Below are 25,278 nucleotides of genomic sequence, written 5' to 3'. Positions count from 1 at the left end.
CAATCATTCAATTACTGAATGTCCACCTTGGTTCCATTGGGGCGGTTAATGAAATATACATCTCTGTGTATGATACTGTGATTTTGTTGCCATAAAATAGATTCTTCCAAATGGGACTTTGCCAGTTTTCCAAAGTAGTTTTTTTTTTTTTTTTTTTTTTCCAAAGTAGTTATAACAATTTTTATTTCCTTCACCTATGGTTGAGAGTGTCCTTTTTCTCATCCCTGTCATCTGGTGATGTTCCCTTTTAAAATTTTTTGCCAGTCTCTTAGATAGCAAATGTTTTTTGTTTATTTTAATTTGAATTTCTCTAACAAATAATACGGCAGAACATCTTCTTTTAGTATTTGTTAGCTATTTTGACTCCCTTTTGTGGAAATCTTTTTTTTTTTTAATAACAAGTTATACACAGTCTTTGTATTTTATTGATATTTACCCATTACCTACAAGACAACTAAATTTCCTTCTTTTTAAAAATAAAGTACTTAACTCATCTGAACTTATTTTTTAAATATGGCATTAAGATAAGAATCCACTTGATTTTATTCTGGATAGGTGCCAGTTGTGTCAACATCAATTTTTAAATAGAAATAGTAATTTAATAGAATTTTCCCTTACATAAAAATATCATACATTAAATTTCCATAAATGTATAGTGGGCTCTATTTCTATTATGTTGCTCTGCCTATTTAGGTCTTATAAATACCCTACACTATTTTCATTATAGTAGTTTTGTGTTATGTTTTAGCATATGGCAAGATAAGTTCCAACTTTTTCTTCTCTTTTTGTAATTTTTTCACATCTATTATTGCATCCAATTTTTAAAAAAAGAACACAGCTTTTTAATATTTTTAGGCCTACTTCCCAATTTATTGGCACAGTGTTGTTCAGTGGAAATGTAACTTAAAATGTTTAATGAAGTTACACAAAATATGTTTTAAGTATATTCGTTTAGAAATAAATTTATTCTAGTTTTCAACTTTGCTTTCAAAATCCACAAGAAGGAACTTATGCAGACTAAAATAAATTGTTTAGAAAAAAACCTAAATTTAATTGGAACTTCCTTAACTAGATGTGAAAAAGTTATTGTATAACAGCATCTCTCTTGAAAAAAACAGGCTTTGAGTTTCTGAACATCAGCAACACAAGGAAAACAGTTACAACCCTTAATTTTTAGATCATAAATGTATCAAAAATAATTTTTTTGAAACCTCACACAAATTAAGTAACTAAAATAGATTTGTGTGCTATAATCAGTATTTAATTATAAGAGATATTACTAAATTACTAAAGAAAAATTAAAATATTTTCTTTAGAATATATGGTAATAAATGACATTATTGGAACACAATCAGAAAAATCTGGGTGGTAGAAAAATATAGGGCAAATACTCCAATACTTCAGTAACCAAATTACCATATTTGGACCTTGACTGGATCAAACTATAAACATTAAAGTCAGTGAAATCTAAATACTAAATATTTGATGATAGTAAGGAATTATTAATTTTCCTTAGGTGTGATAATAGTAGTGTGCTTACATTTTAACAAATAGTATCTTTTGGACATATGTACTGAAATATTTACAAATGAAATCATAAAATATCTTGTATTTGCTTCAAAATAATTTGGAATGGACAATGACAGTATAAACAAGAATGTTATGAGTTGATGACTGCCGAAACTAAAGTCATTACTTTTATGTACCTTTGAAACTTTCATAATAGAAAATTAGAAAAAAAAATTCCACTTAGAAGAAATTCAGGATGGGTAATTCTAGAGAAGCCAATAGCAGAAATGATGATGGTTGGCGCTAGTTAAAACCTAACTTGTCATCCAAAAGTCATTACTCCAATTCATTTCAGGGAGAAAAAAAATACAAAGAAATGAGATCATATGTTGCAAGATATACCAGAGGGAAAAAAGTTCAAGTTTTCAATTAAAGGTAATTTCAAATTTTTTTTTTTTTTTTTTTTTAATTTCAAATGTTTTTACCTTGAGTTCCAGCCTTGTGGTATTTGCCTGGCACCGATAAGTGGCGAGAAGAAAGTTGTCATTTGACTGGGAAGAATTCAAAGTTGAGGAAAAAGGATGAATTCATGTTTTTAATAACAAAAACATCAACAATAATAATGGCTACTTAACATTTGCTAAGCACATATCATTTGGATGACACTGTGATAAGTGCTTTTTTCTTATTCTTGCAAACAGCCCTATGCAAAGTTTTATTTACTAAGTAAGTTTTAGCAGACGAAGAAACTGCAACATCATAGGTTAGGAGAATCTCCCAAAAGATAGTAAGCAATGAAAGTGGAATCCAAATTCGTACCTTTTAAGACTCTAATGCTCATGATCTTTCCATCCTGAGCTTCTACAATAACATTTAAATATTAATTGTCCTAAAACTTTAACTGACAGCACATACTCCTAATGTTTATAATATTAAAAGACAAAAACATCAGTGTTTGGTATTGACTGTCTTTAACTTTCACAAATACTTATAGAGGACAAATAGCAAATAGCACAGTGCCTGGGATACTATAAGCATTCATTACAGGTTTGTCAAATTAAATTGGAGAGCTTACTTCAAATCTAACTTCCTGAAACAATATTAAACTGCTAAAAATAGAGAAATGTTGTATGCAGGAATTGTAAAAACAAAGCAACATGAAATATTTAGCATGCAACTTTTGTGTACTACTATTTCCCTATTTTTAATAAGTAACTGAAGAAATTAAAAGGATGCCAATATCAAAAAGAGAATTTGAATATTTTAATTTCAAATCATTTAAATTTAGTAAACAGAATTCTATGAACTTATACTTTCGTGTGGTTAAGAACAAATATTATATATTTAAATATTTATGGATAAGATGATAAAGATTAAAATATATGAAAAGTCTGGGATTAGGCTTGGGATGGGAGAAGGAGAAGACCATAAAACAAGACTGGCCATATGTTGAAGTTAATGAGTTCATGGAGGTTATTATACTATTGTCTCTACTTCTGTATATACTTAGAATTTCCATAACAGGTTTATTTTTTTTCTTTTAAATCCATCATTCTAGAAAATGGGTTCTAAATTAGCATAAAATGCTCATTTCAAAGAATCCTGCAGTGGTGTAAATAAAATCGGTTAATCTTTCATAGCAACTTAGAAATTAAGATTTTTTAAGATCAATTTGATTTTTTAAATGAAAATAAAAAATGTAAGTCCCAATCTTTTATGTTTTATTCTCAAATAGGGATGAAAAACCATAAATATTACATAATATAACTGTTATAAAATCTCTTATCAAAAAAACCTTTACTATGTAATTATACTGAAAACTATTCCCTATTATAGGCACCAATTTTGTCCTTCATCTACTCTTTATTCCTCCCTTTTTTATGTGTATAACTACCTGCCAACTCTAGTCACCATCTCCTGCTCTAGCTTGTGTTTCTCCAATACAACTACTCCAGACCCTAACTTTACCCTAACCTCTCTTTAGGAGCCACACTTCGCTCTGAGACTGCTAGTTAGCTAGTACTAAGCAGGAAGAAGTGATATAGTACGCATATCCAAAAGCTCCGACACAATCTCATCCAAGGTACTTTGCACATGGTGAGTACTCAACAAATGCCTACTAAATGAAAGTTAAGCAAGATCCAGCAAGCCCAGAAAAGGTGAAAAAGAACAGACAGAAGGAACAGACCATGTTCAAATGTAGGATGTGTGAAACTATATAGCATTTTCAAGAAATTTAAAGAACTTCGGTTTGGCAGAAATATGTGCATGGGAGGAAAAGTAGCAGCTGGCAAGAGATAAGCTAGAGATATAATCAAGAGCTGAATCATAGGAAGTTGTTATGCTACAAAGAGAAATCTAGACTTATATGCAGCAGGTAATAAGGATTTTTAAAGGTTTTAAGAAAAGAAATGACACAGAGACGTTTATACTCTAGGAAGACCTCTCTGGTGGCAGTATACAACAGAGCCTAGAGGTGAGAGGCAATACTGGAGGCAGAAAAACTGGTAGAAGAGTAGTTCAAGCAAACATGATAAGGGCCTGGAAAGTTAAAAGAAGTGGAAATGAAGCGGCACCTGGGTAGCTCAGTCAGTTAAGTGTCTGCCTCAGGTCATGATCTCAGGGTCTTGGGATTGAGCTCCTTGTAGTTGGGCTCCCTGTTCAGTAGGGAGTCTGCTTCTCCCTCTCCCCCTCCCCTTGTTCATGCCCTCTCTCTCAAATAAATAAATAAATAAATAAATAAATAAATAAATAAAACCTTTACAAAATTAATAAGATAAGAAATAAATGAAAAAACGTGGAAATGAAGCAGAATAGAGGTGTAAGAGCCAAGGAGATAGAACTGGCATAAACTAGTAACTAACTGGACTTAAATCAGAGAAAAGAAGGAATCTAGGATGACACCCCAGTTTTATGGATTATCTGAAAATACAGGAAAAGAGCAGATGCAGATTTTGAGGGAAAGGTTATGAAAAAAGATTGAAGAAGAAATATCAAACCCTAGTAGCAATCACAGACTTAATTCAAAATGGTGTCATAGAAATGAAAGTGTCTGAAAAATTCTTTATACTTTCTACTCACCTCAGAATCACAGCTGCTAAAGCTGACAACAGCAGAATTTTTATCCACATCAAGTAAGTCTATTGGAACATCACTCTACAGTCAATTTAAAAAAAAAAAAACAAAAAGGTTCAGATGGAAAAGTAGAAATTTTCACAAAATATTTTCTAAGTATTCTCTTTAATTCTATTTCATAGTCATCTTTAAATTTGAACATGTGAATTTTTTAAATTTATATGTGAGGACAATGTATACTTCTAGAAAATAAATGCAATAAAGAATAAATGTTATATCCCAATGACTTATTTCTTTCTTATTTGGATTACCAGAGATCATAGACTATCATCTCTTACCACCCCCTTAAAAGTATAATCTTCCTAATGTGGCTATTCTTACTATATCAGTTCATTTTTATGAATTTTATTTTCACCTCTAACACAGAAAGGAGATAATATTTAATCTCCTCTGGAGAGTAGTTTCTTGGACACTGCTGTTGCACTCAGTTCAAAGTAAATGGATGTACCTAGAGCTGTTTAATGCAAGCCTTAAGCTAGCATTACTTAAGACAGGTTTCAGCCTTTAGATTTAATTAAAAATCTGATCTCTCCCCAAATCTTTTTAAATCTTGTCTTCTTCCTCATGTTTTTTTCTCATTTTCTGATGGGTTTTGATCTTTTGCTTGTTTTCCATTCATCCCACTATCATCCTTCTCCACTCCCTGAATATCATCCAATTTAAAGAAAAACTAATTAAATATATTGTTGAGTGGAGTTATATATTTTATCCCTCAATTCTACCTTTGGGATTATCCACTTTGTCTACTGACCTACCTGGAAACTAGTGGCTAATGAGCAAGCTGTACTGTAAGCTCCCATTTTAGGATCTGGAGCTTAAAAAAAAAGGTTATAATAAGGCTATTAAATACTGCAATTTTCTTTCACATCTCTTAAAATTCTCATAAAGGTCAACCAAAGAACGAAACCCTTAACGTTCTTTCTGATGTTTCCTGAAACTTAAGTACATCAGTCTTATTTAGTGCTCATAGGATAAATAAAAAGTAAAGATATAATTTAGGTAATCTATGACCAAACTGATTATCTACTTAAAGATTAAGATAAGCCTTTAAAATTATCTAAACTAAATGCAACATTTAAAAGATGAACACTTAAAAAATAAATAAAAGATGAACACTTACAATTACTGTCTAAAATTAAAAGTATTTAGTAGTAATTAGTGCATATGACTGGTCTGCAAATAGATCCAATCATAAAACAAATAAGCCATTTTGCTTACCTGTATTAAGACGTTATCTATTGCTGTCTGCACCTCTAAGATGAGACTATAGCTGGCATCATCTTTATTTAATGTAAACTTGTCATTTACACTAAATGAAGGTACTGCTGATTTTGCCTTGCTTGATTGAGAAGACTGTTGATATTTTTCTCTTTCCTGTAGTACCTTATACTGCAGATGTTCCAGCTCACTCCTAAAGGAAAATATATACAGCTCTATCACCTATAAGTATACATATTTGAAGTTCTTAGAATGATTTCAAGCATTTGAGACATTTACTTCTGCAAAATGGACTTTTATTAGTTGAACTAGAATTATGATACTAATAGGAACAAAATTTTGCTTCTGTGACTGACCAATTCCACATTATTTATCTTTAATTTAAAAATTAAAGCTCAGTACTATACCAGCATTATTACTAAAGAGTTATAAGTATCAAAGCAGCTTGCAAATAATCAATTCTAACACACCAGTCTAGGTACAGTTACATATAACACTAATCAGAAGAGAAACTGATTGTACTGGGACAGAGAAATGTATTAGATTTAATTTGAAGAAACAAAATGTGCAAAACTAGAAACATTACCTTTCAATAAGAATTAGGCAAGACAGACAAAAGAAGGAAACAAAAGAAGGAGGAGGCTGCAGCATATTCACATTTGGGGGACCACAAAATGATCATGAGCCAGTGCTATAGCTGAAGTTCTACAGACTGCACTACAAAGGCATTGCTTCATTGCTTAGAGCCACTCCAATTAAAGGGAAAAGCATATGCAAATGAAGCAAACAGTAACTGAGAAACAACAACATGAGGCTTAGCCAGCCCCAAATTAGGGGGAAAAGTCTGGGAGGAGCTTGGAAGAGATTTGTGCAATAAACAAAGGAAAAGATTTATTTGTCCAAGCAATATCTACTGAGTGCTCCATATGTACCTATATTGCAAGTGCTGAATAAACAAAACAGACATAAGCTTCTCATTCAATATTCCGCTGGAATCAGGAGGGATAGACTGGGCTATAAACAGATGGTTTATGGTCTCATACTGAGAATGTGAAATAGTAGACATTAACTCTACTTGGTTTTCTTGTACAAATATTGGAGCTTGCTTTCCAGGTGGCTTTGCTAAACTGGCTTGTGGTAAACTTGTGTGGCTTTAGTGAATCAGTACTTATGGCATTTTGCTGCCTTAAAAACTTCTGTAGCCCTTAACTACCACCAAAAAAAGATCGGCCCTCACTGCCCCAAGAGGTTGGTAAGAGTTGAAGTAGGGAGAGTAGTTATTAAAGTTTCGGCAATTCCCACTTCTTCATTATATGAAGTAATTTTACTTGAGTCTGGGGTCCCTTTTCATAGGACTTGTCAAATTAAATAGGCCACAGAAGCAATCCCTGTGTCTAAAGGAATCAACATTACTCATTTTCAGTAAGAAATCTGGTCTGTCCATAGGAGCAGTAAACATTACAATTAATGAGGAATACAGCCATCTGTGTTGGTTTCTTTCTAATGCCTGTGAAAAAAACAAAACATTACCACTATCTATAACTAAACGAGTGAAAAAATACAATTTTTGATATAAGAAAAAGTTAATATAGAATAAGGCATATAAAAGTATATTTCTAACTTTAAAATATTAATTAGCACTCACTGCTAATTTTCTCAAACTGATAAACTTTCATTTAAAAAGGTGATAAATGGATTAAGGTATAATTCCTTCCAATAAAATATTCTGCATCTATTAGTATATGTGCTGCCAAAATGAGCACAATATTCTGCATCTATTAGTAATTAAAAAAACAAACAAACATGTACTTCATGAAGTGAAAAAAAAAGGCAACAAAAAAATCCAAAATTACCTTAAAGAAGAAATTTTATTCTGCATCTCCTGATTAATTTTTAGTTCCTCTCCTGGCCCACTTTCCTTATGTATAGGCTCTGTTGTCAGACCTGTAACCCAGCCTGTAGAGATGAAATTATAATCATGCACCATTAAGTGCTGCTAGGTGTTTAAAAAAACCCTAACGTATATATATCTTTGTCCACGAAGAGCAAACTCATTTAGTCCTAGGACTTATTCCCCAAAAAACAAAACAAAACAAAATGAAGAACAACAGAAATCAAGCTGGAAAATATTCAAATGATAAAAAAAAAAAATAACAAGTATTTTGAGATACTAGTTATTTTGCCTGAAGTAGTATAATACTATGATTAAGGAAATCTTATAATGTTAGTTTTCAAGTATGGAAAAAGTCAAAACATTCTAGCAAATACCTGATGAATTAAAACAGTCTTTTAAAATTCATTTTCATGGAAAGTTAAATTCTCCCATTGGCTATTTTGAAAATATAAAAATGACCAACTCAAAACCAAGGAAATTTTTATAAGAAATGTATACAATAAGAAAACATAAAATAATTTCAGTAAATACTTATTTTTAACCAAAGACTATCATTTAATTTTCAAAGATACTAGAGGATGCTAAGTACTCTCAATTAAGTATTATTCAAATATTAACTTTTTTATAAATATTTTATAAATCAATAAATCAATACACCCATTCCTTACCTCCTTATTTTTTAACCAATAAAGAAAGGTTTGAATGCTGTTGGTAAGACTGATTTACTAATGACACTTTTTTTAAAAAGTAGTCATCAAAAATAATGTATTAAATTTCTATTTTCTTATTGATTCTTTCTTTACCTATTACTGTTTACCTTACCTGAATATGTGGATACCACAATTTCATCATAGCCATCTTTCCCTATACAACCACCCTGGATAGATGTGACACTTTCAGACAACATCTAAAATAAATTTAAGATCAAGCAGTTCATTAGTACCTGTAAATAACTGTAAATAAAAAGTTGTCAGACATATAAAATAAGTCATAAAACTTATTTTCCCATCTCCAGACATTCAACATACATTTACTGAGTATTTATCATGTGGAAACACTGAGGTTGGAAGGCAAAAATCCTGCACAAATGGCAGAAAATCCCAGTGCTTTCAAGTTTGGAGAAAGAAGATTAGAAATGACTCATATATTTGTGTGTTGTACTTAGCCACAGCAGTCACCTAATAAGCAAAAATCATTTATTTATATGTCACCTAATGAGCAAAAATCCTTTATTTATATAAAGAAAGAAATTTTTGCTTTCTGTTTTTAAAGATGTATTTATTTATTTTAGAAAGAATGAGTCCACATGGGTATAGCATAGGGAGGGAGAGGGTAAAGGGAGAGGGAGAGAAAAACTTAAGCAGACTCCTGAGTGCAGAGCCTGATGTGGGGCTCAATCCCATGACCCTGAGACCATGACCTGAGAGGAAACCAAATCAGATGCTCAACCAACTGTGCCACCTAGGCACCCCAAGAAAGAAGTTTTTTAAAAAAATTACATAAGAAAAACTCCCAATATGTTTAGCCTATTACCTGAATCCCATATACCACCTCTCATGTGTTTTTTCCAAATAGTTTTGTAAATGAATTAAGAAGATGATATGAAGCCTTTAGGGAATTTTTATTCCCATATTATCTATGTAATATACTTTCTCTATACATCAAAACATCTATATTTGCTGATGTGCAGTTAAAGCTGGAACTGAAAGGTAGCACTAGTAGAGAAATTAGGGAAAATTGTTACTGAGTTGTAGTTTTGTTGTTTCTGTTTTTTAAAAATGCCTCAATGAATCCCGCCTGAGGCAAAATGGGACACCCTGGACTGGCAAATACCACTTCATGAAAATGAAAGATGACATTTACACCAGAATGATTCCCCATGTAACTCTCTATTTTAGGATAAGCAAGGTTAACTACATTCAAAATTTGTGAACTAAAATTACTCTTAACTAGTAATTCTTCTCATATAGTAAACTCTTGGATGCCTAAAAGTGAAATTGCAACTTTTCTCTCTATGCTTAAGGATATTTTGACATTGTCCTAACAATATGAGTTTACTCCTAAAACATTATTATTTTCAAACAACAGTTTTGCTTATGTTACCAAACATATGTTACTCCTGTACTCTACTATGCATTATAAAACTAATGCAAATATTTAATACTTCAAAATACAATATTTAGAAACCAAATGAAGCAGTAATTTATTATGTAGCTGGAAGACAGTAGTCTATTATTCAAACACATGAGTGGTCTAGAGATTTTAATAATATCAAAGGTACACTATTCTAAGCCAAACACAAGATTTTAATATATTTAATAAAACCCAAACCATCCTAGTCATCTCTAATTATTTGATGAACAAGTGTATTTAGTCTTTTTTTAATGAACTGACCTGATCAAAACGTAGAACAGGCTCATTTGCATTGTCAAAACTGTATACTTCCACCATTCCATCATCTCTCCCAACAAGTAAATCTTTAACCCCATCACCCACAATGTCAAAGCTATCAACACACAAAATACCTTTAAAAAAGATAGAGGTGACAAGTTATTAATAAAACTAACATTATGTCAAGTATATACTAAGTAAAGAATGAAAAAAATGTATATACCAAATCAGAATGGGAAAAAAACAAAACAAAACAAAAAAACTGGGAGCACTATCAGGTGTCCTCTTTTCTGTCCACATTCATCTATTTCTAAGACTTTAAATATAATCTAAATAGAAATGGATCATAAGTTTATATCTCCACAGCTCTGGCCTCTCCTCAGAGCTTCAGACTCATGTAGCCAAGTCTCCATTCAGCATTTTCTTTGAGACATACATTTGCATCTCAAAATTTCCATGCCCCAATGAAAACTCTTCATTCACCTTTTTCACACCCTTTCAGTGCTTCTTCCCCAATTTTCTTCATCTCAGTAAGGTATCACCTAGTTCCTCAGGCCAAAAATCTAGACCATTTCTTTGATTCTTCTATTTTCTCACTGTCCACACCAAATCCCTTAGCAAATCTTATCGGCTCTCTCTCTAAAACATATACTGAAATTGCCTCCTTTCCATTTCCAACTACCATCAGCCTAGCCCAGGTGGCTTATATCTCTAGCCTAGACTAAAATAAATTATAACAACTATAACGATGACTTCCTAACTGATCTCCATGCTTCCAATTTTGAAGCCTCCCCCCAGATCCATTCTCCCTGGTAGGTTTTTTTGTTTTGTTTTGGTAGATTAGGTCATGTCATACTCCCACTTATAATTCTCCAAGGACTTCCCACTGCACTTAGATTAAAATTCAAACCCTTCCCCAAGGCCCACAAGGATCTACATGATTTGGCTCTATGCTACTTCCCTGACTTCTTTGCTTGCCATGCTAATGCATTTAGCCACACTAGTCTTCCCTCTGTTCTTCACATGAATTAAGTTTACCTCTGCCTCAAGTCTTGATTTTTTTTTCCTCTTCCTGGAACATAATTTCGCCTCAAATTTTTATATTACTACTCTTTTTCTTATCAATCAGATCTCAGCTCAAATTTTACCTCTTAAAAGATGCCTTCCATTACCACACAGTCTAAATATAGTCTTCTTCCTTTACCCACCACTAATACATCACCCGCTGATATTTCTTTCAGGTGACTGGATGAAGCTATCTTATTTATTTATTTCTTTATTCTCTGTCTCTCCTAATAAGTGCTTGTTGAAGGAATAAATGAATAGAATTACTTTTTTAAAAAGACTTTATTTATTCATGAGAGAGAAAGAGAGAGAGAGAGAGGCAGAGGGAGAAGCAGGCTCCATACAGGGAGCCCGATGTGGAACTAGATCCTAGGACTCCAGGATCAAGTCCTGGGCCAAAGGCAGGCGCTCAACCACTGAGCCACCCAGGCTTTCCTGAACAGAATTACCATACCTATAAATAGCCATCTTACTAACTTCTAAGTCAGATATAAATTCCCTCAGAAAGTTATAAATTCCTTAGGAAACAAATATTCCCGTTGAACAGAAAAGACCTGTCGGACTTTCTCCTTGCTTCATATCGAATACTCTCAAATTCCAATGAATATCCTACACCAAACAGTGAATAATGGATTCGACCACAGAATGATGTTACAGATGGACAATAGCCCATAAAAGCCTATCTATCCTAAATTACTATTAGCATTTCTTAATTAAAGATTATGCCAAAATATGACAGACCTGATAAATAAATAATAAGGTGGCTTTGTGAATTACTAAGTCTACTACGTACTATGAAAAATTAAACAGAATGAACTATATAATTTAGGTATTTAATAATCAATGAAATTTCAGAATCTATATCACGAACCTACCTCCCCGCTTTTTCTCATTTTGAATTCCCCACTTGTGTATTGGTTTGGAGGTAGTGATCTGAATAAGCCCAAGTTTTCCATCTGATGTTCCAAACAAAAGTTCTTCTCCAGAGTCTCCTGATTATAATTAAAGTCAACATATTATATTTATTCCATGACTCATAATCTCTTTATAGCTGAAATTTTTTTTAATATCACATAAAAATCTCATTTAAAAAATATAAAAAGTCAGACACTTAATTTGGAAGTTGGTTACATAGTCACAGAATTTTATAAATATAAGGGATAAGACCCTTCCTCATCATCTAATTTTAAGATGAGGAAACTGAAAATTAAAGTTCAATAATTCATTACTGTTAGTTACTGGCAAGTTACCCGAAAACTGTCTTAATTCTAGTTCATGCTCTTTCTACAATTCCTATTTTCATTCACTTTATTTATAGTTAAATGATTAAACCTGAAATATCTAGACCTAACACAATACACTCCCTTGATTATCATTACCGCCATTTCCGTTATGTAGTGCTAAGACAGTAGGTGGGCCAGGCACTTCAGTTTCATACATCACATCAGACCCCTGAAGGAGAACAAGTATTTTAAAACTGAAACAGAATACAAATTTAAAACATTGACACTAATAGATAAACATCAATATTCATATAAAGAACTGTAGAATAAAAACTGCCAGAAAAAGTTAGATTGTGATTAACTTGAATTTGTTAGCTATTTTGTGTATGTTAACTCGTTTTAAAATACATATAAAATGTAAAGATCAAGAAGAAATACATATAATATTCTACACTTCAAATAATTTTCATTTTAAATACTTTGCCTGAAAACTTAACACTGGTAAATTTTACTATCAAAGCTTTCCTGGAACAAGTTGTTTCTTTTGTCCAGTTTAACTTAGAACACATTCAAACATTTAAACAGATCCAAAGTTACTTCCTAAAGGAGAAGGTTGGTCCTGCATTTGGATATTTCCAAGACCAACTCCAATGAGAGCCAGTTATTTAGACAGGAAAACAAATTACGCCCATTTATTTGTCTTTTTAAAAATTTTGCCACTTGTAATATTTTCATTTAGTATACATAATTTGTGAAGCTGCTAAAGAATGAGGTAGAAGTACTCATACTCAAGTGGAAAAAATATCCACGATAGATCATTCAACAAAGAAACCCATGAAATTATAGTAAATATGGAATGATATTTTTCTTAAAAAATTAAATTTATATAGAACATGTTAAAGTCATACTTTATTTTTTTATTTAAAATTACACCTGAAAATTCATACATATCAACTATATAAACACAAAAAATACATATAAAAACTTTTTAAAAAGGCTACCTCTGGGGTAATGATTGCTTACAAATGGGGAGTCGATGGAGAGTAGGAATATGTGACTAGCAAGGCAAAGTTTTAAGTTCCCACAAATCCTTAGTGATTTTTTTTTAAATTTTACAGTAAGCACATCCATCTCTTCTTGTTAAACAAAGCAGAATCCTAGAATCAGCCAGACTAATTCCTAATTGAATATTACCCAGTTCCTGTTAAAAGCCTTATTCAGACAACTCATATTTGGGAGTACAGACAATGGAAGAAACTAATTATTCATGCCCCTAGAATGAACCTTGAATGTCAACTTTGTTTTCCCATAGAAAAAAAAAAAAAAAAAACCTCACAGAATTACTGGATTTTCCCTTCCATTTAAAGAACTGATGTCAAGAAATGGCCATCTAGTTATGAAATTCCAGAGTGAGAAAGTTAGTGATGGCAAAGAATAAAGTGGTAGATGTTTTGTTCAACTGTACCAATATTAGTCCAACTTTCTGACCCAAATAATCTATCCGTTCTAGATTATTTGCATGTGTAGTTTATTTGCATAAACTTTATTTTATGGATCCTGGCATGTGTATGTATGTGTATTTTACTGAAAGTCACTTTTGAGAAGACATAGTTGTAACTATTATTACTAATAACAATGTCTTATGCAGTTGTTTTAAACAATCGTGTTTTTAATAGAAATGTAAGAATGATAAAATTTTTCCCTCTATCATTCATTTACTTTTCTAATATTTACTGAGTGCTTATTCTGTTCCAGAACTGTCATTAATGTGGAATAAGTGCAAATGATACAACTCTGATCACAACTATCCCTTCTTTGTTAAAACCTAACATCCTCTCCCCAAACCAATTTTCTCCATTAGTTTGATTTTGGGGAGAGGAAAGAGTAATGGAAGAAGAAAGAAAGAAAAAAAAAAAAAAAAAAAAGGTGAGAAGTGTCCTTTGTAGCAAAGACTCCATTCTGACTGAACTAACTCAGAAATTATGCATGGGGACAGAAAAGCATCCTTTTTCCCAAATATGCCTCTCTAAAAATTTGCCAAAATTCTCAATACATTTGTCTCAAGCTAAAAAAAAAAAAAAAATTAGCTTACCAATTAAAAAGTATTTTTTACAAATATAATTTTAAGTAGGACATTTAAAGCGGTAGTAAGTAATCTATCTCAAGTACACATTGTTCAGCTATATTCATTTACATAAATTATGAAAAACTATAAAAATGCAAATAACAGAAACCTGTAAAACTCTGAGCACTCTGTCCTGGCAGGCCAATATCGGTGTAATACGAGGTAATCTTTCCACTGGAAGGCAGATGACATCATTGATTTTGTCCCCAGAAAGGTAATAATGTTGGTCTTTGCAATCACAATAATGGTTATAGATGTAACTTGCACTGAGAAAGAGGTCTGAGCCAGATATATACCTGAGAACATTAAAAGTAATTTAAAACATCCATATTTCCAAAAAGAAATATAGGAAATTCCTGAATTCTTTTGAGATGAAAACAAAAGTTTACTTAATTCCTATCATTTTATCACAGACTTAAAGAATAGTTTTTTCCCCTCATTTCCCCCACTTAATTTGTAGCCTTTTGATATAACACGGATTTTAAAAAGCTGAAAATTAGGATCTTAAGTCCTTAGGCATCTCAAAAATTATGCTCTGTAAAACTGAAAACAAAGACCATGATAATTGTCTGTATCTGAAGACAATTAATATGTCAAAAAACCGGGGGTGGGGGTGACTGGGTGATGGGTACTGAGAGGGGCACTTGATGGGAAGAGCACTGGGTGTTATTCTAGATGTTGGAAAATTGAAAACCAATAAAAAATAAATTTATATAAAAAAATAAATAAAACCACTTGATTTATTCTTGAAAAAAAAAATGTCAAAAAGCAACTTTTTCTGAATGTGCACTATGTGCCAAGCACTGTCCTAATGGATTTACATGTATTACATGTATTAGCTTAATCTTCATAATTCTGTCAACTAGGGACCATTATTATCCCTTTTTACAGAGAACACTAAAATGTCAAGTAACCTGCCTAATGGCACACAACTAGTAGTAGAGTAGATTGCAGCTCAGGTAGCTTTTAGCTCTAGAGTTAGCTTTCTTACTACTACATGAAATTGTCCGGAAAGGCTATTAGAAGCAAATCTACTTTAAATGATAAACAGTGGGAGAAAAATTCATTAGAATTTTATCCTGAAAAAGGGAATGAAGACAAATGCACTTCAAATTACACTGAACAAAACTTAGGCAATAATCATAACTATGTTCTAATTCTTATATTGAATCCAGTTTCCACTGAGGGAGTTGAAATTTGACAAAAATTATATACTAGTGTATTACCTTTCATTTCTAAGTTGCTAAAACCACATAAGCATAAAGAAAGTAATTTGAAGGTTTCATCTATTTCTCCACCATTCTAAAGTCTACTTAAAAATTTTTGGTACTAAAATTATTTCCAATGCTATTATGAGCTTTACTGACTTTCTCTTCTTCAATTATTGCTTAAGTAGCCTCACTTTGAGGCTCTGGATATTATTTCAGTAGTCCTCTTAATATCATTTTTATTAATCTAATGAAATTCTATCTTTTTCAAGATTTGAAGTTTCATCTTGAAAGCCATCTGCATTACATTTGCAATTATATTGCAGTTACACATTTTCCAAAGTAATAATTGGAATCACTGTTGTTGACAAGAGTGGAGAGGATGGAAGCATTAAGCAGGGAAAGATGTGTTAGTGGTAACTAACTTTGTACATGCTTAGTTTCTTATTGAATATTTTCAAGTTATAACCTTGATTTCCTGTGCACCCTTAAAAATCTGTAAATTCAGACAATAAATTTTTGAAAATTGAGTAAAGATCCCCTCCCTCCTACCTCTGCCACTCCAGTAAAAACATTTAAGAAACTAGCAAAAGAGACTATTGGCTGGGAAACTCCTGATCCTTCTCAAACATCTGTCCACATACTTTTCCGAATGTGGAGTTATGCAAATTACTAATTTATTACTTTGATTTTTAGTATTTCACAATTATAATTGTCCATTTCAAAAATAATACATTCTTACTAAACCACTGAACTCACTCCCAATTGCCATTGTATAATTTTTATCTAATATCACCAAAACAGTCTTACAGCCTGGATACTGGATTTGTAATGTGCATTATATAGAATTATACAGGACAGCTGTGTATCACACAAAACTCTATAAATTAGTAGTTTTCAAACCAAGGTCTGGTTGCTTAGACAACTTGACTGCATCACAGTCAAGTGAACATTTCTCTTTTAACCACTCCTAATAATTCTGATTCTGCAGGTATAAGTAAGACAAGAAATCTCTTATGTTTCCAAGGTATTCTCCTAAGTGGTAGGTTTGAGGACAGTGGATTAGAAAAACCTTAAAATCCTTTCCAGTCTCCGCATGACTTAAAAAAATTAAAATTTTACTTGCAAAATCTCATATATCAGGAAGCCATTAAGGGAGTCATTTTTTTTTATTTAGGGTCTTACCTGACTTACCTGAAATTATATCCTATTTGTAGTTACCAACTTTGACAGCCAGTTTTTAAACAAATGATACTACCTCACAACCAAAATGACCAGAGACAGCAAAGAAACAGAAACCTAAATATCTCTAGATTTCTTTTACTTTTATCTTTTACACTTTGTTCATGAATCAACTGAACCAATCAGTCAATAAATGAATGTGTAAATACCATAAGGGTCTTAAGAAAAAAACATTTCAACAACCAACTGATTTTGTACTGATTCTATGTTAATAAACTTCTGACTAATAAGGTACCTTTAGTCAATTTTATTTCCCAGGAAACCTATTAGGATATGATACTCCATCTGATGCTTGTCAGCTATCCAAAATATTGTAAATGGATATGTAAAAATAAAAAAGGATAAACATACATAGCTTTTATGCTTTCAGTGAGGTTGGTTTCAAAAGAGAGGAACTGTTTTCCTCTCTTTGTAAAGCCTCTAATCTCAGATCCTGCAGCAATAAAAATTTTCTCCTGGGGTGTGTTAAGAACCCCTCCTAGCTCCAATCTTGCAATCTTCTGCCCTGGTAAGGTCTTGAACACTGCCTGCAAAAATCATTGGAGAAAAAATTAAGTTACTGTAACCATTTTCCTTTACTGTAAAAGATGCTGTGATTTCAAACAGAAAAAATATTATAGTTCTATAGAAACATCTTTAGATACAAATATATTTACTTCAGTAAGTCTTCAAGGTTTCTGGCTAAATATCTTCCAAATTTAGAGCATTTATTGCCACACATACATCAGCCACATCATTAAAATCTAAACTCCTGCATCTATAAGTACAGTTCATTAAGCAGTGGTATCAGTATGGTTAAACCTTATTAAAAACACGTATCCTAAATTATTTAAGAGAAGATTTTCTTGCTGGCCTGAAGAAGTAGGTCACCATGTTAGGGGAGAGCTTGTGAGAAAACCACAGGGCAAGGAATTGTGGGAACCTCAAGATGCTGAGAACAGGCTCTGGCTTACAGACAGCAATAAAGTGGGGACCTGTGTCCTACAAAAGCAAGAATCTGAATCCTGTTATTTTAGCTTGGATTAGGACTCCAACTCCAGAAAGGAATAGAGCCTGGCACTGTAGCCATGTGAGACACTGAGCTCCGAATCCTGATCCGTAGAAACTGAGATAATAAATGTGTGTTGTTTTAAACACCAAAATTTGAAGTAATCAGTTACACAGCACAGAAACTTACATCACCCCTAGGCTGTCAAAGGTGTTTTACAGCTATCTAGCACATGACTCCTGTGTTGCCTATAGCAATACTTCATGTAACTACTTCCCTTACAATGCATTTTTCGGACAATTTTAAACTAAAAGTATTCAATAAGTAGTGTGTTTCTCTTTAGAAAATAATTTTTTTCTCCTAAAAAAAAGTTATACATACCACTGCTTCTCCTTTTTTCATGCCAAAGCACATAACTACCCCATCATGATCTCCAATAACGACCTACAAGAGATTGAAGAGAATCTAAAATTATTATTATGTCCTATTAACTTATATGGGGGAAACACAATTCTCAATATATAAATTATGACTTTAAATGTAGAGATCAGAAAATCTAGGAAAGTAACTCCCATAAAAATTACTACTATAAGAAATTATAAGAAAAGGGCAAATTGGTGGTATGGAGAGTCATTATGGAAGTAGCTGACCATATTTTTTTTTTTTGCTGACCATATATTTTGTTCCTACAATGTAAACAGAACAAGAGAACAGAGAAAGAAATGGCAGGGAGGTAATTTTCTTTTTTTCTCAACTGGAGCATAAGAACATGTTAAAATTATCTTTCAAAACAGATTATCAATTAAAGTTGTGACTTACCGTTTTGATATTTTTAAAACCTTTGTTAATAGAAAAATTTTAACATATACAAAAGTAGACAGAATATTATAATGAATTTCCATGTATCCATCACTCAGCTTCAATAATTATCAACATGTAAACAATGGATTATTTTGAAATAAATATAGAGGGAGATTTCACCACTTCTTTCTCAGGAACTGATAATCAAGCAGACAAAGATAAGGATATAGATTAAAAAACAATTACCTTTGATTTAAAATATATACACATATGTATACTTGCATGCACATACATATAGTGTATGTGTGTAAACACATGCATAAATAAGTAATCACTTGTCCTAGGAATTAAATTATAAATGTTCTTTTCAAGCACACAGAAAACATTAGAAAGGTAACCATGTATTAGGACATACAATAAGCCTCAAATATGAAAAAGTTGATGTTGCATAGAGCAGATTCTTAGGCCCTTGATTCTTAACTTTGGGGTTGGGGGATCACAAACCCTTTTGTGCATTTGATGAAAGCTATGGACTTTTTCCCCAGAACAATGAACATTTACAAATAATTATGCACACGCTTTCAGTTATAGAATTTTGGTATTGCGGCAGCCTGGGTGGCTCAGCGGTTTAAGCACCTGCCTTCAGCCCAGGGCGTGATCCTGGTGTCCCGGGATCAAGTCCCACATCGGGCTCCCTGCATGGAGCCTGCTTCTCCCTCTGCCTGTGTCTCTGACTCTTTCTCTCTCTCTATCATAAATAAATAAATAAAATATTTTTAAAAAAGAATTTTGGTATTGGCAGATTTCTATTCAGATGAAAAAATACATAAGAATAGCTAAGGTTTTGAATTTTTTTTAACACTGCACTACTCTAATAATTTGTAAAACAATTATGTATTACAGGGTTTCCCAAAGTGTGATTCCTTAACTCCTGGGGTCAACAAGAACTTTATAGGGTATCTGGCAAGTGAAAACTATTTCTCTAAGTAAGTCTTTGTTTTCCTTTTTCTATAGGTTGATGTTTACAAGATGGTACAAAAGCAATGGTGGATAAAGTTGGTAGTGTCTGGCAAGAACCAAAACAATGGCAACAAACCATACCAGTGGTCACTGTAATCTTTATCACCACTTGAGAGTAAGGAAAAAAAAAATCCAACTTCATGTAAGAATGTTCTTGATGAAGCAATAAAAAGTATTATTCTTGTTAAATTTTGGCCCCTGAGTCGTGTCTTTTTAGTATTTAGTGTGAGAAAATAGAAAATATGTATAAAATTGGGGTGTCTGGGTGGTGCAGTTGGTTCAATGTCCACCAGACTCTTGATTTAGGCTCAGATCATGATCTCAGGGTCCTGAGATCTAGCCCCACATTGGGAGTGTGGAGTCTCCTTAAGACTCTTTCTGCAGCTCCCCCTTTAAAATGATTGGAAAAGAGAAAAAGAAGAAAAAGAAAAAGAAAAAGAAAAAGAAAAAGAAAAAGAAAAAGAAAAAGAAAAAGAAAAAGAAAAAGAAAAAGAAAAAGAAAAAGAAAAAGAAAAAGAAAGAAGATGTATAAAACACTTGCTGCATACCAAAAAGCACTTATAGAACTGTTTCATTTCAAGCTGAACTACTCATTTTTCAAGAAACATTTTTTTTTTTTAAGATTTATTTAATTTTAGGGACAGAGAGAGAATGAGCAGGAGGGGACCAGCAGAAGGAGAGAGAAACTCAAGCTGACTCCACCCTGAGCACTGAGTTGGATATGGGCTGGATCTCAAAACCCTGATATCAGACCTGAGTTGAAACCAAGTCAGACACTTAACCGACTGCACCACGTAGGCACCCCAAGAAACACTATTTTAGAAATGAAAGAACAACTGGCAACTATCAACAGTTAATAACAAATTGCTATTAACATTTGGGTATTTGTAGACATTAAAATAAAAAAACTCAAAAAACTGAAAGAACTGAGCTTTTCATTTTATTTATTTATTTATTTTTTTAAATTTATGATAGTCACACAGAGAGAGAGAGAGAGGCAGAGACATAGGCAGAGGGAGAAGCAGGCTCCATGCACCGGGAGCCTGACGTGGGACTCGATCCCGGGTCTCCAGGATCGCGCCCGGGGCCAAAGGCAGGCACCAAACCACTGCGCCACCCAGGGATCCCCTGAGCTTTTCATTTTAAAGGAAAATAATTGACAGTATTTGCTCCCAATGATAAAATTTGAGCTTTCAGGTGAAAATAAGTACTTTGGAAGACTTGTATCTACTCCTACTGTGACCTTGACAGCTACTCCACATTTAATAACTTTTCTGATGAAATCAGTAGTGATATCAACAAATGTGATCTGTTTGATATTCTATAATAATACCTGGAACAATCAACATTTGAACACTCAACATTTAGGAGATCTGCATAACTGAATGAACCAATAATCTCAAATGACCATTTCAAGATACTATAAAACTATGCATGAGTAAAAGATCCATTCAAAGTACAAATGGATTTGGGGCACCTGGGTTACTCAGTGGTTGAGCATCTGCCTTTGGCTCAGGTTATGATCCAGGGGTCTTTGCATCTGGTCCCAAATGGGGCTCCCAGTGAGGAGTGGGGAGACTACTTCTCCCTCTACCTATGTCTCTGCCTCTCTCTGTGTGTCTCTCATGAATAAATAAAATCTATAAACAAACAAAAAACCCCAAAAAACAAAAACAAAGACAAAACAAAGTACACATGGTTTTTAATGTACCATGAAAAGCTAATCAATGGGGTTTCATATCCCACATTGCAGCTAATGTTTAAGAAACTACTAGTTATCAAGCATCTGTGTCATATATATGAAGAGCCGTAATTATCTCGGAAAGCTATTTAAAGAACTCCTATTTTCAACTGCATGTCTGTGTGAGCTGGATTTTCTTTGTATACTTCTATCACAATAGACTGTAGGAAACAGACATGAGAAGCCAGGTGTCTTTGCCTATGCCAGATTAGAGATTTGCAAAAGTGTAACACAATTCTCTTTTCATTTTTGGAAACAGTTATTTTTCATTAAAATGTTATTTATGTAAATGTAATGGGTCTGTTGTTTTAAAGGATAAAATAATAAATATTTTAGACATTTCTCAGTTTGAATCTTAATATAATAATATTGATAGATATAAACCAAATAAACAAAAGTTGTTTGGGATCCTCAATAATTTAAGAGTGTAAAAGGGTCCCAAGACCAAAAAAATTGAGAAATTCTGATCTAGTAGACCAAATACAATAAATGACAGAGATCTGATGATTTATCTTAACAAAATGTTATTATATCAGGATATTGTATTTATTTTGCAGCTATTAAAATATCTTACTAGTCTACTAAGAAATTTTAATTGGCTTATAGAAATCATAGGATCAATATTTCTATAAAAATATTATTAGTTAAATAGAAAGTTCAAAATCAAAGCACTTAATTACTTTTATTTAAAGATTTTATTTTTATTTATGAGGTAGAGTGGTGGTGGTGGTGGGGGGTATTGTAGAGAGAGAGGGACAAGCAGACTATGAAATGAACGCAGACCCCATCAGCAGGCCCAATCTCAGGACCCTGAGATCAAACCTGTGCCAAAACCAAGAGCTGGACACTTAACTGACTGAGCCACCCAGGCACCCCAATAACTTATTAATACAATAAAGCTTAAAAAGTATTTTCTCTATATCCTATTGTGCTTTATGTTCCTTTTTTCATATACACAATCTGGTACACACAAATACTGAGTAAGTTATTAACAGGAAAATTGAACATATTTTTCAACATGTTTGCTTATCTATTGCAGGTTGTACATAAAAATTATAACATCCAAGTAAATTTCTGTCTGTAAATGTCCTTTGGTATTCCAACCTCTGTTCAAATTAAAAGAAATTTTTTTATATTTTAACATTAGTATTTTTAAGAGAAACTTATCAATAAGGAAATATAAACCTCTACTCTATCAGAGCTACAGAGATGGGGAGAAATCAGTACCTCTACAGTACCTTTTGTGTAGCTTTATGCCTTGAGGCAGGAAGTAGCTTCATAGTCTTCTGAGAGGTCACTCCCACCTAAGGAAATACACCAGTCACCTAGTGAATGTTTTCTGTTATTCTAACTTGAAATTATTACATCAGAGATTAAAAGGACCAGCAGATGCTGATCATAGTGAGTCTTATTTTTTACTGCAATTAGTGATATAATTATGGTCAGTGATGAAGTTATTTTCTAATGCAATATGCCACAAAAAATCAAAATACAGGACACTCAAAATAGTAAAATTCAAGCTAAAAGTTGTCAAGCCAAAAATAATGTGACACTAGTGGCAAAATACTTAGCAAACAAGTATTTCTAGAAGACTTCATAAAAAAAACTTCATATAGGGATCCCTGGGTGGCTCAGCGGTTTGGCGCCTGCCTTTGGCCCGGGATGCGATCCTGGAGTGGAGCCTGCTCCTGGCGTGGAGTCTGCTTCTCCCTCTGCCTGTGTCTCTGCCTCTCTCTCTCTCTCTCTCTCTACGTCTATCATGAATAAATAAAATCTTAAAAAAAAAAAAAACACTTCATATAGTTGTTGTAAAGTGATTTAAAAAATCTTTGGAAGTAGATGACAATTATTAATAATCCAACACAGAAGATTTTTGCTAAAATATCAAACATGCTGATGGCAATACCATCCAATTTGATGATCAAATTATTTCACAAAAGTTACGGAAGATGAAAACAGCATGGCATGTTCAGCAACGAATTATCACTGGCGCACCATTAGGATAGGAGGTGGGAAGGATGGGGCCAACGTGAGAGAACTTGGAAAAAAACAATAAATCATGAAAGGATTTAGGGAGTATATAACTACAATTTTATTCATTATTCTAAGGGGTAGTATTAAAGTTTAAAGTATTTCTTTTGACTTGCATTTGTGAAACATCACTCTAATAAGTGATGTTAAGGATGGCTTGGAGAGAGGTGAAGCTGAAGGCTAGGAGCCCAACCAAGAGCGGGGTAGCAAAGCGGTTTAGCGCGCCTTCAGCCCAGGGTGTGATCCTGGTGACCTGGTATCCAGTCCCCTGTCGGGTTCAATGCACGGAGCCTGTTTCTCCCTCTGCCTGTGTCTGTGCCTCTCTCTCTCTCTCTCTCTCTCTCTGTGTGTGTGTCTCTCTCATGAATAAATAAATAAAATCTTTATTTATTTTTTTATTTTTTTAAATTAATTTTTATTTATTTATGATAGTCACACACACAGAGAGAGAGAGGCAGAGACATAGGCAGAGGGAGAAGCAGGCTCCATGCACCGGGAGCCCGACGTGGGATTCGATCCCAGGTCTCCAGGATCGCGCCCCGGGCCAAAGGCAGGCGCTAAACCGCTGCGCCACCCAGGGATCCCCTAAAATCTTTATTTAAAAAAAAAAAGAAGCTATTTCAATTCTTGGAGAAAGAGAAGATGAGAACCTGAACTGGAGATGGAGATGGAAAAAATGGGACAGAGTCAAGAGATATTTAGGAGACAAAAGCAGTAGCAAAAAGTGGTGACCAGTTCAACATGGAAGGGATTCAGGTGGAAAGTAACGAAGCATAACTTCCAGGCAAACTGACGGGCAAACTTTTGTACAATTAGCCAAAAGAGGATTACTGGAAAAAAGAGATGGAAAAGAGGTACAGAATATGCAGAGCTGAAATAAGGAGAGGCAGGATGGTGTAACCGAGAGCACCAGCTCCGGCGTCAGAGACTTTGCTTCAGATAGGAACTCCATCCTTTTATTTTGCTGTTAAGCCAGTTGCTTTATCCGAGTCCCTGGATCCCCATGTCGTAACATCACCTCCTAAGAGAAATGTTTATGAAGATTAAAGCATGTTAAGCTCTTAGAACAAAACTGCGGGCACAATCAACGGTTGCCGCGTTTACGACCTGGCTGGTTGAGGTCGAGCTCTGGCGCTCCGGAGAAGGGGCTGGGTAGAGACGGAGCTCCGGGACGTCGGGGCCCACAGGGAGCCGCAGACGCGAGGCGACGGGCCCCCCCGGAGGGGCATCGGGATCACGTCATGCATTCTAGGCATCTTCAGAAGCGGGCAGGCGCCGGCGACGCTGGGGCGTGGGCCGCTCCTTTCCACGTCCCTGCGGACCCTCAGGAACCAGCAGGAGCTGCCGGGGACCGGGACTCGCGAGCGCAGCCCCCCGCCCCGCAGCACCTAGGCCGCCACGCCCGCTCCGGGCGGCCCCGACCGTACTCGGCGCAAGGGCAGAATCACCCCCCGCGGCTCCCGCCTTATCCCCTCAGGTTTACCTGTAAATAATCCGCTCGATTTAAATTTAGATCCATGACGGTGGCACCGACGCGCTGCGCAGCGCCGAGCCGGCACAGGAGCCGTGACAGAGGCTGCCAGCCCCAGGCCTCTGAGGAGGGGGTAGCGGACGCTCGCGTCCCCCCGAAAGAACAACCTCAGCAGCCTCACTGAGGGATGCGAGGGCGTGGCGTCAGGGCCGCGGC

The 25,278-nt window shown here is 34.1% G+C and overlaps 1 protein-coding gene and 1 long non-coding RNA gene across 4 annotated transcripts in view; one reads left to right on the top strand and one right to left on the bottom strand.

The window, feature by feature from the left end:
* The window catches only part of LOC140611732 (uncharacterized), a 31,420-nt gene extending 11,412 nt beyond the window's left edge, over positions 1-20,008 (top strand). The window contains exons 3-5 of the long non-coding RNA XR_012012874.1: positions 1,865-1,944; positions 3,494-3,606; positions 19,814-20,008. This is a non-coding gene — a long non-coding RNA (uncharacterized lncRNA). The remainder of the gene's footprint in view (positions 1-1,864; positions 1,945-3,493; positions 3,607-19,813) is intronic.
* Positions 1-25,278, bottom strand: part of BBS7 (Bardet-Biedl syndrome 7) — a 38,500-nt gene extending 13,222 nt beyond the window's left edge. For 2 of the 3 annotated variants that reach the window (XM_072788543.1, XM_072788542.1), the window contains exons 1-13: positions 25,075-25,278; positions 22,799-22,864; positions 18,380-18,442; positions 17,362-17,537; positions 14,670-14,856; positions 12,592-12,664; positions 12,088-12,204; positions 10,151-10,281; positions 8,579-8,663; positions 7,716-7,818; positions 5,863-6,055; positions 4,591-4,665; positions 1,995-2,060 (exon numbers count right to left, since the gene is read on the bottom strand). In XM_072788543.1, the coding sequence (XP_072644644.1) occupies positions 1,995-2,060; positions 4,591-4,665; positions 5,863-6,055; positions 7,716-7,818; positions 8,579-8,663; positions 10,151-10,281; positions 12,088-12,204; positions 12,592-12,664; positions 14,670-14,856; positions 17,362-17,537; positions 18,380-18,442; positions 22,799-22,864; positions 25,075-25,110 (1,371 nt within the window). In that variant the 5' untranslated portion in view covers positions 25,111-25,278. The remainder of the gene's footprint in view (positions 1-1,994; positions 2,061-4,590; positions 4,666-5,862; positions 6,056-7,715; positions 7,819-8,578; positions 8,664-10,150; positions 10,282-12,087; positions 12,205-12,591; positions 12,665-14,669; positions 14,857-17,361; positions 17,538-18,379; positions 18,443-22,798; positions 22,865-25,074) is intronic. The other variant, XM_072788544.1, reaches the window with a different exon arrangement.

Source organism: Canis lupus, chromosome 20, assembly GCF_048164855.1.
Source record: "Canis lupus baileyi chromosome 20, mCanLup2.hap1, whole genome shotgun sequence".
In the NCBI taxonomy this organism is placed as follows: Eukaryota; Metazoa; Chordata; class Mammalia; order Carnivora; family Canidae; genus Canis; species Canis lupus.
Note: the sequence above shows the minus strand (reverse complement) of the source record. Positions and strands in the feature narration are given on the sequence as shown.